The following is a 15,550-nucleotide window of genomic DNA, read 5'->3' as shown; positions in this document are numbered from 1 at the left end:
CGAGCGGGCGGGGCCGAGCGCGGAGCCGGGGGGCGGTCCCAGCTGCCGTAGGCCGCGCCTCTGCTCGCGCGTGGGTTTCCGCCATGTGCTGTGGGCTCGCTGGTTTTGTTTGTCCGGGGATTATTGTTATTATTATTGCTTGTTTAATTCTTTCTGCGAGCCCGACGTGTCAGGCGGTACGTGCTGGCTGGGGGGCTGCCCGGCCGAGCCCGCGCCAGCCGCGCCGTGCAGCCCCACGGGGGCCGCTGTGTGAGCGGCCTCCTAAAAACCGTCATCCCGTGGCTGTGCTGTAATGAAGGGCCTCCGGCGGCGCCGCGCGCCCCGAGCACAGGCGGCCCGGGGAGGAGGCCATTTTAGGCTGCCGTGTGCGGGGATGGCAGCGGTGTCATGTCATCGACCGCCGCCGCGCTGGGGAGAGCCATGCCAGGGGCTGGGGGTGTGAGGTATTTTTTCTCAGATTCCCTTCAGAGAAGCGATTCCCCGAGGAAATAAATAATGCGTTTGGGCAGTAATCGTGCCTGCAGGGAACCCTTGAGTGTGCAGCAGGAAGGTGTGGAGCAGACATCTTGCCTGAGCCATGCAGGTGAGGAGCAGAGTCTGCCATGTCTGCAGTGAGAGCAGCACTGAGGCCGTCAGTTCTTAATGGTCCTCCAAACCACTGCCGGGTTTGGAAAGGGAATTACGTTTCTGTATTTACAAAGAAGTGTCACCATCTGAAAGTTGCCTCATCTGTTGCTCAGCATACGTTTTTAGCATTCTTCATGTCAGACACAAGGCCCGATTGGGCACAGTAGAAGAGGTTCCTCACAACAAGCTAAAATTACTGTCAGGAAACGTATATTGCCAATAACTTCTGACTGATCTGCATAGAGATGAGGAGGCAGCAGCATCTTCCCTGGGACATGGGAAGTGCTGGGTGGGGAGATCGTTGGGCAAGCTTTGCTGTAGCGTTTCAGAAGGCTTCAGGCTAGCAGCAGCCTGTCAGCTACCAGGATATTTTGAGCAGAGCACTTTGTAGTGAAAAAGAAGGGCTAAAGATAGAGAAAAGACTGGGAAGTAGGGACTAGGAAAATGGAAAAGAGCTGCATATACTTGATAGTGAGCAGCCGTTATCACAGCTTTGAAATGTTTCTGACCTTCCACGCTCCCAGTGTCACTGTGCACATTCAGATGCCTGCTGGAAACTTATTTTGTTCATTTCATTTTGTTCATTTCATTTTGAATCTATTTATTTTTTCTAAGCTTTATTCTTCAGCTCTGGAATATTTGTCTATTTAAGCAGTTGGTGGGTAAGGAGAGCTGAATGCATTCATTCTGTAAATTTGTGGGCTTTGCAGTCACCCCAGTTTTCAATTTAATCTAGCAGATTTGATTTTTTCACCCTTGTTAATAAGGAATTACTAAGTTTGGAAAGCTTAGCAGAATCTGCTCTACAGATCAGGGCTAACCTGCATAACACTGGTGGGATTTTTTACCAGCAAGTGTAAATGAGATGCATGGTAGTGATATGTGGTGGAGTTAGCCTGCTGTTTCTCCTTCTGTCTGTGGCACAAGCCAGCGTGCCATGTCCCATTCTTTCACTCTTGTTTGCTCCTGAATCTGAGAAAAAGACTGACTGGAATAATTGATTCTTCAGGTTTGACAGTGACTGCTGTGAAGGACTTTGGGGAGTGGAACTTGGAAGCTGGAGCACTGGTGCTTGCAGATGGAGGCCTTTGTTGTATTGATGAGTTCAATAGCATCAAAGAACATGACAGAACCAGTATCCATGAAGCAATGGAGCAACAAACCATCAGTGTAGCAAAAGCAGGGTAAGTGGCATGTTAACATATGTGACAAAATAATGTTTCTCGTACACTTACAAATTGAAGAGATGCTTTTCATGCTAACAGATTACAGCTGTTTTCTTTATTGTACTACATAGTTTTGTTCTCAGTGATATTGGTCGACAGGGTGAACTGACATTTCATAGACATACATCGTTCACTTATCATAGAATCATATCATAGAATGGCCTGGGTTGGAAGGGACCACAAGGATCATCAAGCTCCAGCCTCCGTGCCATAGGCAGGGCCGCCAGTCTCCATACCTAATACTAGATCAGGCTGCCCAGGGCCCCAAACTTCCGGATTTTCAGTCTACTGCTGCGCTTAGACAAGGACTCTTTCCTAAAAACTGTGTTCTTGTCATTTTGTGGGAGCTATCATAATAATTGTATGTGAAATGAGGAACCTAGTGAAGTTAGTATTGGAACTCATAAAGCAGGATTTCATTTCTCCAATATCTAATAATACTGGATTTCCAGACTGCTCCAACTTTTATGTTGGGCAAGGCATGAATATAAATTCCTACTTGCATTCATGTCCACTCTTTTTAAACCAGTATCTGTTCAAATCTGCTGCTTCTTACTCTGCCAGTTTGATCTCTGAGTTCAAACCTCTTTCTCTCAGCTATGAGCTGCTCATGTCTGGGCCCAGATCATCCCCTGGCTGATATTAGTGAAGTCTGCTACTCAGAAGGCACCATCCATTCCACATCCGTCCTTGTTCCCATCCACTCTGGTCTTGCTCCCATCACATCTTCTTGTATCCTCTAGTTGATCATGTCCTTTTTTTTTCCGGGCATCTGCACTGAATCTTTCTCCAGCCTCTTGTGCTCTTCCATTTTTTCCACTTTACAACTGACCTCCTCTTCCCTTCCTGTCTGTTGCATTCTCTTTTGGGATTTTGCTCAACATTTCCTGTTGCCTGTATGACATCTAATGCATCACCTTTTCCTTATGTTATATACTATGTTATACTGTGCTGTGTATTGAAAGTATGCATGAATTTGCTCAGTTTATGCATTCTTAAAAATGCATTCACTCATACTTTTTCACCCAAACCGATTTGGATGCAGCCCTTGCAAAAATACTAGGCAGAAAGTGGATAGATCATGTTCTCCTCATGTGGGGAAGTGTCAGCCTTTTTGCCAGCAGTGCAGATGGGGACAAATGGTTGGAAACAATGCAGTATTTCTGCATGATGAGATAGTGATATATTTTAGTCGGGTTCCTTGTTGCGGTTGTTTGAGTTTTGAAGACCTCAAACCACAACTTTACCTTTTACCTTTAAAGTTCTAGCTTGGTGTCAAAGTAAAGGTAGAATAACTGCTTCCTTAACTGAAACAGTTACATTGCCCCACATTTAATAACACAGACTAGGTGAGTATTGTTAAGAGAGAAAAATCTCAGTTACCCTGGAAATAGAGTTGATATGGCTGCCATCACTGTTTGACTGGGTTAATATCCAAAATGTGATTACAGACAGGAATAAAACATATGCTCCATTTTATTTTGCTTTCTTAAAATGTGAATTAAGACAAAATTTACCTTTAATTGTGAAAAAAATATACCGTAGGAATGCACAAAGTAACATTTGTTTCTGAAAAGCTATGTTAACTTTAATCAGCTAAGGATCCAGCTGTATAGAAAAATGACTTGTGGGAATATTGCCTAGCTACTTTTGATGTGCTGAGTGCAGTCTTTAGTTGCTATTCTCTCTGACTGAGAAAAGCTTTGTGTGTAATATTCATTACTACAACAATTATATGTATTGATTAGCTCTTAGCACTCTTTGAAGGTAAGATGTGGTCTTTATAACATAAAAACATGGTATTTGTTCTTAACACTTTGGAATCGTTTACCTTTCCCAGCTTAATTCAGGTGTTCATCTTACTTCTCTCTAGTTTGGTATGTAAGCTTAATACAAGGACAACCATACTGGCAGCAACAAACCCCAAAGGCCATTATGATCCTACTGAGTCTGTCTCTGTCAACATAGCTCTTGGCAGTCCCCTGCTGAGCAGATTTGACCTGGTCTTAGTGTTATTAGATACAAAGAACGAGGAGTGGGACCGCATCATTTCATCTTTCATCTTGCAAAATAAAGGTAAGAGCAGTCTTTTTAAATTATTTCCCTCCCCCCCCACCTTTCATTTTAGTATTTTATTTTTCAACGTTTTGCATGAATCGGTGTTCATGTGTTTGCTGTGATAGTTGCCTGTGGTGGTGGTTGTCTTTCTAGTAGGAATAAGATAGAGATCACTGATTAATTAGTAGAGGTGATCCGTGAACGCCATAGTTACCTTTACTCTGTGATCAGACCATCAGCCCAGCTCAGTAAGTGGGTGGTTTCCATCTTGGCCTTATTACTTGATGTGCAGATCCTACACGATACTATTTTACATGCTGTGAGTGGGAAACGTAATTCAGACAGAACAAGTCTGAGCTGCGCGTGCTACAGGACTCATGGAGTGCTTAAACAGTGTGCAAAAGCTGCATGCTGTGAAATTAGGAAGGGCAGTGTGATTTGATGTTAACCAGCCCCTCATCTGCTTTAGGAGCATGACTTTGATCCCCATTAGAGATCAAGTGATTAGAGAAACTCCTTCAGGTAGCTTATTTCGTTTTCTTCCCTTCCCAAAATGTATCCCTACAAAAAATGCTCAGAATATGGCAGGTAGTCTTTGGTTTCTTTGGAGCAGGTAAAATAGCCAGAGGAAGTACAGCAGTCATGTGGCACTTTACATTTTACACAGCACTGGAGCGCTTAATAACAACCGTACCATCTGGTGGGCAGTGAGCCTGACAGCACTGCTGTTGAAATTACTGCAGGCTCTGCTGTGGATTGTGTTAGGGGAGGGATTGGGTGGTATGTAACAATCCACACTGGAATTTAACAAAGTCCTCAAGGACTAATGTGCAGGCACTCCAAAAGGCCCCAGAAATACAGTAAAATGTCCTTTATATTCACCCACCTAATTAACAGTAATCCTTAGGAAAGGGCTTCATATCTGTCGTATGTTCACTGACGAGGCAGTCGTTACGCAGGTTGCCCTAGCAAATCAGAAAGGCTCTGGAGCATGGAGAAGATGAAAACCTACTTCTGCCTTATAAAAAGGATACAGCCAAAGTTGTCTGATGAGAGCAACCTGATCCTTGTACGCTATTATCAAATGCAGCGTCAGAGCGACTGCCGGAATGCTGCCCGCACCACCATTCGCTTGTTGGAGAGTTTGATACGCCTTGCAGAAGGTAAGGCTGGGACAATTTTATTTTTAGGCTGCCAATTAACCTTTATAGAATGAATAGATTGGAACTTTAATTATAGCCAGTGAGTGGAGTAGCAGCTTTTCTATAGAGATACAGGTAGATGAAACTTGTATTACTTTACGATCTAAAGAGATTTGGAGATTTTGAATGTAGGAAAAAGTGTTGTATTTGGATGATCAATATCAGTTTTAATTTCACTGTTCTCACAGACATAATAAAGACTAAAGCCATTGGAAGGAATTATATTAGAGAAAAAAGTCTCCAAAGATATGTGTCGTTATGAAAAGCGAATCTCAGAAATCATTTTTCTTAGTTTGAGCCCTGGGTTGCCATTCTACTCTGCCTGATGAAATGTGCAATTATTGAGAACTGTCCTGAAATGAGTAGAACGTCAGCACGTTTTTGTTTCCTTCAGCATCAGTAATCAAGTCTGTATTTTGCAGTAGGGACTACAACATTTGCAACTGTAAATTCAAGTTATATTTCATGTACAAGAACAAAAACAAAGGAAGCATAGATCTCTATGTTAACATGATTTCATTTTCTAAAATGTCATATTGACTATGTTCAAGGTGAATTTAAGAGAATATACAGTATTTTTGTATAAAGAATCTTAAATGGTCTTCATGCTTTTATATACCAGTGAGCTGTGTAGTACTTTCTGCATCAGATATTTATACTTTGGTCTCAGTTTTCAGGGGACACTATTTAGTTGAAATAAATTCTTAAGATTCTTTAAGTATAAATTCTTTAAGCTCCACATGTTACTTATGTATTTAAGGTTTCTTACATTCTTGTGTGCCTCATATTTGAGACTTCTAATAGGACTTCATTCTTTCAAAGTACTTTATAGATGGTATTAATTAAACTTTCTCACGCTGAATAAGAACCATGTTTCCACAGCCAATTAGGATAGCTTCATGTAGAAAATTATTTCAATTTGCATTATATCCACTTGAAAAAATCAGTTTTGTTTTGCTGTCTTATGAAAAGAAAGCAAGAAAAAATATAGCTACGTAGAGAAAAGCATGTTTCAGAGCAGTTAGAAGAAATTACATCTTTTCTGACATATAATAAATTATATCCCATTCTTTGTTGCCATATCTAGCATTTTATGTACAATACAACATTTTGTGTAGTGTTATTCAAACTGTCCTGTTACTGTAATTCAGAAGCACATTACATTCTTTATTTGTAAAACTAAGTCTTCTAATTTCTATTGGAATTAACACCAAAATCAAAAGGACCGTATTGATGTTTACGTTAGATCCATACACAAGTGTTTGAAGAGCTAAAGAAGTTGGAAGAAATATCATCTCCCTTGTAGTACAGAAATTGCTTTTAACTTCTAATGTACTTTCACTCATACTCTCAGTGCCCGTTTGTTTTTGCTAGCTCATGCCCGCTTGATGTTTAGGGATACTGTGACTTTGGAAGATGCTGTAACTGTGGTATCAGTGATGGAGTCTTCTATGCAGGTAAGATTTCTTGCAGACATTGTAATTGCTGTAATACCACATTAATGGATTTATCATGTAGATATATGCCAACTCCTTTAATCTCTTTTGAGAAGATTTCATGTTATCATGGAAAATAGATCAGCAGAGACCTTGACAATTAATTTTTGGTCCATCTTGATGACAGAAATCATTAAACATAGGTTATAATGGAAACTCTGGATGAAGTGGATTTTGTTATGCTATAATAATTTGCGTTTTAAAGACCGTTTGAGGGAAAAATTATTACATTGCTGTCTTTAATAGTCTGATGAATTTTTCTTGTGTGTCATTACCTTGTTGCTCATGAACTAGGCATGAGAGAACCAACCGTTTTGAGAAAGCTTCTGTTGGTTGCCAAGATCAACACTTTGCATTGCAATTAAAGTATTTTAAAACATGCTGTTGGTGATACTGAAACTCACAGAACTTTTAGGGAAATAATTTTACTCTGAGAAACCTTAATAGTTCAGTACGTTGGTTGCCATACATTGAAAATTGTGTTTTCTAGTTATCACATGGATTTGTGTAATATTTCTAAGTTAAAAGAAACAAAATAGTGAAAACAGGCATTGAATGAATGTGGAAGGCTACATTATAATTTACTGGAGCATCATTGGGATATTGAATGTAAAGAAAAGAGGCAGATTTGGAGCAGAAAAAAGGGATATGAATCTGGTAGGGGCTTTTTTAAATGGAAATTTGGAGAATATTTTTACTTCTAAAATATATTTAAAATAGACAGTATTCCTTCAGATAGAAAATTTTAAAGAGAAATAAAGATTAATGCTTTGGAGTAGAAAATAAGTAACCATAAGTAGATTATCCTGTATTTTTCACATGGGTGTGTTTTGCACTTCTGAATTATTTGGTTTGGGTTCTGTCAGAGATAGAGTACTCTACTGCACAGATCACTGGTCTGGTCCAAACTGGCATCCTCTATTTCTGTATAGATTGATATGAATAGGTCAAAATTAAAGCAATTTTTATAGCATCCATTAGCTCAAATATGTTAAAGACTTTTGCAGAAGTGGAAATGGACCTTCTTTGAAATAAAGTGCATTGAGGTAGATGTACAAAGTCACATGTGGGGGGTGGCCCTTGTGATCCCCCTTTCTCTTTCAATGAAGCTTGAGAGATTAATTGCAGTTTGTGCCACAGGTAATCTACTGTGCACTTTTGCACATGGAATTTGTCTTTAAAAAATACTGCAAGGTCTGACCTTAGTAAGTCGCAGAAGATTATTCCTCTCTGCTGCTGTTCATCTGGCACTCTGTTGAAGAGCTCAGCTTTTCAATGGCAGTACTGCATCTGAGTGAAAATAACCTGTAACACTGTATCCAACTGAAAGAGCAGAAGATACCACATAAGCGTTAACTGTAAATAAAACTAATTACTTATGTTGGAATTTGCTGGGACACTGATTTCGCATCAATATGATTTTGAGATATAAGAAACCTGAAATACTCAGATTTTTTTTTTTCATGACAGATCAAAAAGTAGAGACTAGTGAATGTGTATTGCCATCTGTAAATCTGGGAGTAGTCAACACCAATAAATGTAGGAAAAAAAGGTACTATTTTAACGACGGGTCACTTTGTCATGTTTCTTTGTCCCTTGAGGGCTGCGGTTTGCATAACAAGCATATGTCTAATCAGTGCTGGGGAGAAATGTCCCTGAATTGTGACTGTATGAGACTACCTGGGAGCAGTTTGTGTGCTCATTGTATTTGTTCTATTCATTCACTTTTAGGAGGAAGTGTGTTTTTGTAAGAATTGGCAAACTTGAGATCTGCTACTTAAGGCCAAATTTTACTTTCCACTTGAAAATTATAAATAAATCACTGAAATTATTTTTAAAGGAAGTGATTACTTTGATTTCTTAAAATCTAAATAAAAGCAACATGCAGTGGTTTCTTTTCAGAAAGTGGTTCCTTATCACTGAATTAAAAAAAAATTGTTTTTATGTGTAGATACATCCTACATTTCCTGCCTAATTGTAGAATGAGTTTGGAAATGCAGAAGCACCAATGTCATTCTTAAAGGACTGGCTGCCACCTTTCAGTTCAACTTTCAGCTTAGCAAATTTTATCTTATGTGTCATCTTTCCAACTTCTACAAAAAAATACATTCTTACCAGTGTAAAATCAAAGTTCACAGTTCTCAGGGAAGTATTTGGATATTTCATGTGAGCTTACATGAGAAGGAGTACTATCCTATTTTCATCACTATCCCAGTTTATTGAGGCTTTTTGTTTGTCTGTTTGTTTTAGCCTCTGTTCACCTTTGTTTTTCTCAGGGAGAGCAGGAGTAGTTGTACCCACTGGGCATCAGCTTTGAAATATATAACCATGTGTTCCTTTTTTTTTCCCAACTGGATTCTTACATCACAAGTTGACAGTACTCAAGCTAAAAGCAACTACTCCTTGTCAATATTTTGCTCAGTGTGTTATTACTTACTGTTCAAATGCTGTTCTACATATAGAATTCTATTTTTTTCATGTGCTTTTCTGTGGAATTCATTTCCAGTGTATTTCAGACATAGTAATTTATATTCATGCAGTCATTGTAAAGTGACAGGATGGTATTACTCCTGTTTTGTAATTTGGAGCTGATATATGCAAGAAGAAATTACCCACTAAAGCATGTCCCATGAAAAATGGTTTGGGCTTAGTTTCAGAGCAGTAGCGCTCTGAGTGTTTGAGCACATTCTCTACTGACAGCAGTTTCCTTCTGTGCACACACCACATCAAGCTCCCAATTAGGAGCTTATTGCCTTTCAAAACCTTTGCTTAGTTGTCTCACTCAGACTCATAAGAACTGGAAATTAGCACAGAGATTGAATCTCATTTTCATCAGTAGCTTTTAGCTGTCCTAACCAACAGACCGAGCTTTCATTTCTACAGCCCCTACCTCATTGTACAATTTACAATTCCTGAAACAAATAAGGAAAAACTCACAATAAAATAGATTTATGAAACAAATAAGTGTCATACAAAAATCTTTTTCATGACTTCTTTTATATAGAACAAATTTGTTATATACCTAAATGATCTGTGAAAAAAACAAACAATAACTTAAGTAGGATGCATTAATGTTTGCACAGCCAACCTTAGTTTTAATATTGCTTAATATTGGTTTTAGGGGGCGTGAATTAGCCATGTGAGTGATGTTGCTTCAGTATGAGGTTTTTTTTAAATGAACTTTTAAAATTACAAAATGGAAAAAAACCTAATTGCCACAAACAGCATCACATGAACCATATTTTCAATAGGGGCAGCCTATCGACTCAGAATCTCTATGTCTGGAGGCTGCCTTTATTGAAAACTTGAGGGCCATGAAATGCTGTATGGCAATTTCTGCTTTTAGAGACTGTCCTCTTTTGCTGCTGCTTTCCTGGTGCTTGATAAGCATGTTGTTGATCAGTTGGATTGAGCTTTATAGATTAGTCAGGAATGGTAAATGCTGGCTAATCTGTGGCAAAACAGGTGTGTGGTTTTTGTGGTTTAGTTTGTTTTGTTTTTCCAAAGAGCTGTAGTGGAATATTTTGTGTGGAACAAATCACTTTGTGCAGATGTTCTGTGCCATATAAAAGCTACTTCATTTCTCACAAGATTAGAAGTATGGAATTACTCCTAAATAGTTACATCTATTCAAAAATATTTTTGCAGTTTGATTTCTCTCATGTTGACAAGCCTTAATACCCAGGTCTTTCCATTTAAATAAATAGGAAAAAATAGTGAAAAAAATTAGCAGTCAGAACATCTTCCATTATGAAAGTTGCTTACATGAACAGAATTTTTACAAGGTATTTGGAAACCTACTTTTAATTACTAATGTCTGTTTTTAATAATGATGTTCTCAAGCCGTAGATGGACATTCTGTTTTTCTACAAAGAAATAAAATACGCACTGAGGAGGAGTAAATGGCAATCATGAGCATAAAATTATTCCGTGTGTATGAGCAACCTTGCCTGTTGGAACAGATCTAAAAGGATTCTTTGTATCACTAGAGTTCCTCAGTAAACATTTGCCACGTTAAGCTTTAAAATATCTGAGAGAGAATTCTGTATTGAATGGTCTCTGCTGCTTAAATCTGATGCTAAATAATAAGGGGAACTTATTTTTTAAAATCTCTTGTGGTGCCATAGGGAGGTGCACTTCTTGGAGCCATCAATGCCTTACACACCTCATTCCCAGAAAACCCAATGGCACAGTACCGAATGCAGTGTGAACTCATATTGGAGCGACTGGAGCTGCAACATCTTTTGCACAAGGAGCTACAAAGACTTGACAGGTATTTGCAGTGACAAAATAATTCAACAGAGAAAAAGAATCGTTTGGCAATGATTTCTAGGGAGAGTCTAAAAACACAGTCTGACCTTGGGAAAGGGCTTGTTGTTTAGAGGACGTGAATAAGCGTTGTATTAAAGTAACACTGAGATCATCACAAGATCATTTCTCTCTCTGGGTTATGGAATGCAACAATAATTTTATTATCTCAACCTATATTGGTTCCCATCATATATCTCAATTCTATACTCAGGTGAATTCCAACTGAATTTACTAGGGTACAAGATTCTGTATCTCAGCATGTGGTTGTGTAAAACATTTTGTTATTTGCTTGGTGGAAAACAGAAGATCTGCTTTGTATTTTTTTGCCGCCTTTTGTGTTGAGCTTATGATTCATGCTGTTCTTCTAATGAAAAACAGAATTCTGAATCAAAGTTCTGTTATTTTGTGGAATTTTTCTATTTTTATACACAAATTTTCAGTTTTTACTCTGGTTTTCAATTCACTGCAGTAACCTCTGGAAAGTCTATTTTCTGTTTCTAACAGAGAGCCTTTAACTCACTGGAACTGTGAGAACGCTGTAATTGGTGGGAAATAAATACAAAGTAAATACACAAATATTTGTGTAATGGGATGACATCAGGCTTTAAAGAAACTTGTAGTTTCTTGCTGTTAAAAGAATACAAATGATTAATATTATTAAAGCTAAGGGAATAAGAACAGGTGGGAAAACACATTTTTTCATTCTGATGTTTTTCAGACTTCATTTTGTAATTTATAGTAAGGACCTTAAGCACAGTGGCAATAAAAGGAGGTAAAAGTGAGGTATCTCCAATAGGCAGAAGAAATCTTGTTTTAAGAAACAAGTGTTCATAAAGGATTATTGAAATACAGTGTGGGATGGAAGATGAGATGCAAAGGTAGGATCAGGTCTGCAGTTGACCTTTCTGGCAGGGCCTTCTGTTATCTTCTTCTCAGGCTCCCTGATGAAGGGGATTTCCCATTGCTTCTGGGTAGTTTGTTCCATTATTGCTCCATCCTAGTACTCGTAAAGGTTTTCTCCATATCTCCCTGAAACCCTTGTACTGCAAATTAAGATGATTTCTTCTGCCACCCTTTTAAGTAACTTAGAGAACACTTAATGAACATTCTCTAAACTAGTCCATTCTGTATTAGAAGACTTGTCCAGTGTATTTCCCCTAAACCATATTTTGATAAAACAAGCATCTATCAGCACATCTTGGTGAATAAGGTCATTTCTGTAACTATTCATCAAAATCTTAAGTACATTCTATCAGAATAGGTCTATTAGTAAATAATTGAAATAATGATTTCTAAAAATATATGTCAATATAGTATTTTCTCTCAAATACAGTGTTTTCTGTCATATAATAGAAGAACTCTAAATTCTGCACCTTACAGAGAAGATGTTGAGATATCAAAATGAGCTCAGACTGCAACACCAGCTTCTGGAGAGCTATACATGAAACTGAGTTACTCAGATACTTGAACATTATTTGTAGCTTTTCACCATTCATACATACTAATCATTGTTAGGACAATAAAGGAAGAAAACTGGAAAAATAACTGACTACTGCTTCTTTTCTTTTTCTTTTTTTTTCACTCTACAGATTACAAAAAGGAAATTCTTGCCAGTTACAGCCTGAAGAGACAAGCTTCAGTGCTACTACAGGATGCTTGAGCAAAAATACATTTGAGTCAAAGCAAAAGTCTCAGTCAGAACCTTCAGATCAACAAAAGATTGACTCCTGTCCACAGCCTTCTTTGCCCAAAAGCAATTGTGAAGGAGATGAACACCCAGAAACCTTATGCAACCCAACACCTGGTAACAACATAGGTACAAAACGCTTGCTTAACCTTAACAAGACAGGTGATGATGGCAGCCTGGGATGGTTTGACAGCCTGGAGGACAGAAACGCTGATGCTGAAGAAACTTTTTGGAAGACATCTCCAGATAATGTGGCTTTAAAATCCACATCTAAGCCCTCCTCTTCAGAGGAAAGAAATTCTTCAATCCCAAGGAGAGAAAATGAAATAAGAGGGTCACTAACAACTGTTACTCTGTGTGCTTCTTTGGAGCAAGACAAAGGTTCTGAGATAAGCAGCAAAAGGACTGAGGAACACAAATGTTTTTCTTCAGAAACAAACATTCAAGACCCAACGTTAACAAGTGCCAGTATGCAGGAATCAGTTATTACACACCGGGTTTCTAAAAGCCTGCAGAGGCTGCGCACAGAGAAATCACATGGATTCTTTACTAGCACACAGAACTCTGAAGCAAAGGCCCTTCCCTCAGTATTACCTGTGTCTGGCCTGCTGGATCTTTCAAGTGATACAGACTCAGTAGTAGGAGATGAAAATAATAGTGCATCTGCAGCAGCAAAACATGCAGTAATTTCCATGAGAAAACGAAGTAAAGGTCAAGCAGGGAAGGAAGCAAAGACAGTACGTTCTCATGAGCCAGAAATTACTGGCAGTGAAAGTCCTCCAGCAGTTAAACTAGCTAAATTTTCTTTCAGACGGAGGACAAATCATGATCATTCTTCTGAGAAGAAAAATGCAGAATTTTCCCTTTTTCCAAGTGAAAATACTGTTAAACCAGGAGAGCAGCTCCAGGGAGAGCAGCTGCCAAAAAATTGCTGCCCACCTGAGAAACACAAGATGACACTGACTCGCTTAGGAAAAAAGAGTTTGGAAAAGCAATCAACTGGTAATAAAGGGAATGAAGAGCAGCTGAGTCAGGCCTTAGGGAAAGAGATGGGAGGAAATGCACTGCTGCATTCTGATGTCACACTTGATGTGTCACCTCCACCCACTGAAAAAAGAAGAGATGGAGAGGAGAAGCTTGGTGGTCCAAGCGCAGTGAGAGTATGCTCCAGCACATTAGAAAACCTCTCTAGGTTCTGCTTTGTGTCACGTCCTGACTCAAAATCAGAAACTCCACCAACTGTCAAGACTGACACTAACAACAAGGAAAGCCACAGCCCATCGCTGAAGGTGCCTGTGAGCAATCCTAATAAAAGGAAGAGTTTTGCATTGGGAAACGCAAGTAAAGACAGTGCGGTCACCCGAAAATCTCTCTTCTCAATAGCAGAGCTGGATGATGCTGCATTAGACTTTGACTGGGATTAAGAGTGCATTTTATGAATGGGATTAAGAGGTTAGGAAAAACCCAAGTTTGTAACGTGTATTCTCCAAATTACTTAACACATAGCTTTTCTGAATCTACATCCTTCTGTTAATTGTATCAACAGTATCCATAGGCTACTAAAGCATTTAAAAATAGTCTTGAATGCCTGTTGATACCAATGAACATACTTTAAGGGCTGCATACTTTACATCAGCCAAAGACTGTGTATACTACAGGCTTTATGTGGCTTTTCATTTTATGAAGTCTTCCCGAGAATGCTAATGTGGATTGACTGTTCTGAATGATCTGATTTAACCCAAAGGCTCAAATGTTTCATATATCCAGAGTACAGCGGCATTAGCAGAAAAGCAGGTTTAATTGTCCTTTTTTTTCACGTAGCAGTTGGAACTATGTGTGATACAGATCGTCCTTTTGAGTGACCGCGCTACTTTGGAAAAATGATGATGCTAAAAGCTATGTCATTATGTTTTGTTTCCCTATATATGTTTGTTTTCAGCATAGCTAGCTATATTGTGATTTATCATCATGCTGTGCTGAATATCCCCATATCATCAATATCATAGCAACTTTGCTACATATCTGGCTACTGTGTTCCTTATCACACTGCTGATGTTGAAGATATGTATCTAGGGCTTTTTATTTCCGATTTTTTTTTAAATTATTATTTTATTTCAGTTTTAAATACATTGATTCAGATGTTTGTATCTGTATTCTGGGTCATTTTATCAAAACCCAGTTCTGTAATAAACAGGTAGTTCTTCATGGCAGAGAGAACAAATTTCACGTAACTGGAACTTCTCCGCAATCAGAGCAACTTTAATGCAGGTGTTAAGCCTTGGCATATAAACTGCACTTCAGACCTAGCTTCATGGTGAATAGTTAACCTAGCACAACTTAATTGTGCCTCAGAAAATGTTTAATTGACTATTTAAATTATGATTAGTGTTTTACTACTAGTTTACATCAGTTTACATCTGATACGGTTTACCTTCTGTGGCATGCTGCAATCCTATGTAATTCATTTGTCTGATTGGAAATTAATCTACTAGTGTATTACGTGTTTACAGAGAGAAGCAAGCCTTGAATTTCCTTCCATGACTTGTCAGGTATGTTTCTTCTGTGTTTGAATTCTCCACAGAATATTCTTGTAATTACCTACAAGGTAAACAGAGAATGAAATGGTTGCTTATGGCACAGTAAATCCTTTGAGAGTCTTGCTAGCACAAAGAAGGTCTTATTTTTCTTGATTTGTTTAAAATTAGCAGTAGCTCCCTTGAAACTGGGTAAATTAAAATAGTGTAAAATTTCAGGAAATGAGGGGGAGTGGTAAGACCCAAGTATTTCAGTGTGATGCAGTGAAATCATGAAAACAGTAATTGCAGTGGGTGACTTACTGCTAGGAGTTTGAGAAATGACAGAGACATTGTAGTCCATACTGACTGTATAGTAGTACTCTGCTGGAAACGAAAGAAATGGACTTCATCTACCTCTCTCCTAGAG

At 38.6% G+C, this 15,550-nt stretch overlaps 1 protein-coding gene across 4 annotated transcripts in view; it reads left to right on the top strand.

Moving 5' to 3' along the window:
- Nucleotides 1-15,334, top strand: part of MCM9 (minichromosome maintenance 9 homologous recombination repair factor) — a 46,374-nt gene extending 31,040 nt beyond the window's left edge. Inside the window, exons 8-13 of one of the 4 annotated variants that reach the window (XM_042814587.1) lie at nt 1,637-1,811; nt 3,727-3,929; nt 5,002-5,074; nt 6,510-6,570; nt 10,737-10,882; nt 12,510-15,334. In XM_042814587.1, the coding sequence (XP_042670521.1) occupies nt 1,637-1,811; nt 3,727-3,929; nt 5,002-5,074; nt 6,510-6,570; nt 10,737-10,882; nt 12,510-14,031 (2,180 nt within the window). In that variant the 3' untranslated portion in view covers nt 14,032-15,334. Of the gene's footprint in view, nt 1-1,636; nt 1,812-3,726; nt 3,930-4,870; nt 5,075-6,487; nt 6,571-10,736; nt 10,883-12,509 lie in introns of those variants that run through there. The other 3 variants (XM_042814578.1, XR_006168151.1, XM_042814594.1) reach the window with 3 other exon arrangements.
- The last annotated feature ends 216 nt before the right edge of the window (nt 15,335-15,550 follow it).

This window comes from Centrocercus urophasianus, unplaced genomic scaffold, assembly GCF_019232065.1.
Source record: "Centrocercus urophasianus isolate 14NV4802_14NV808 unplaced genomic scaffold, USGS_Curo_1.0 seq_10, whole genome shotgun sequence".
Lineage (NCBI taxonomy): Eukaryota > Metazoa > Chordata > Aves > Galliformes > Phasianidae > Centrocercus > Centrocercus urophasianus.
Note: the sequence above shows the minus strand (reverse complement) of the source record. Positions and strands in the feature narration are given on the sequence as shown.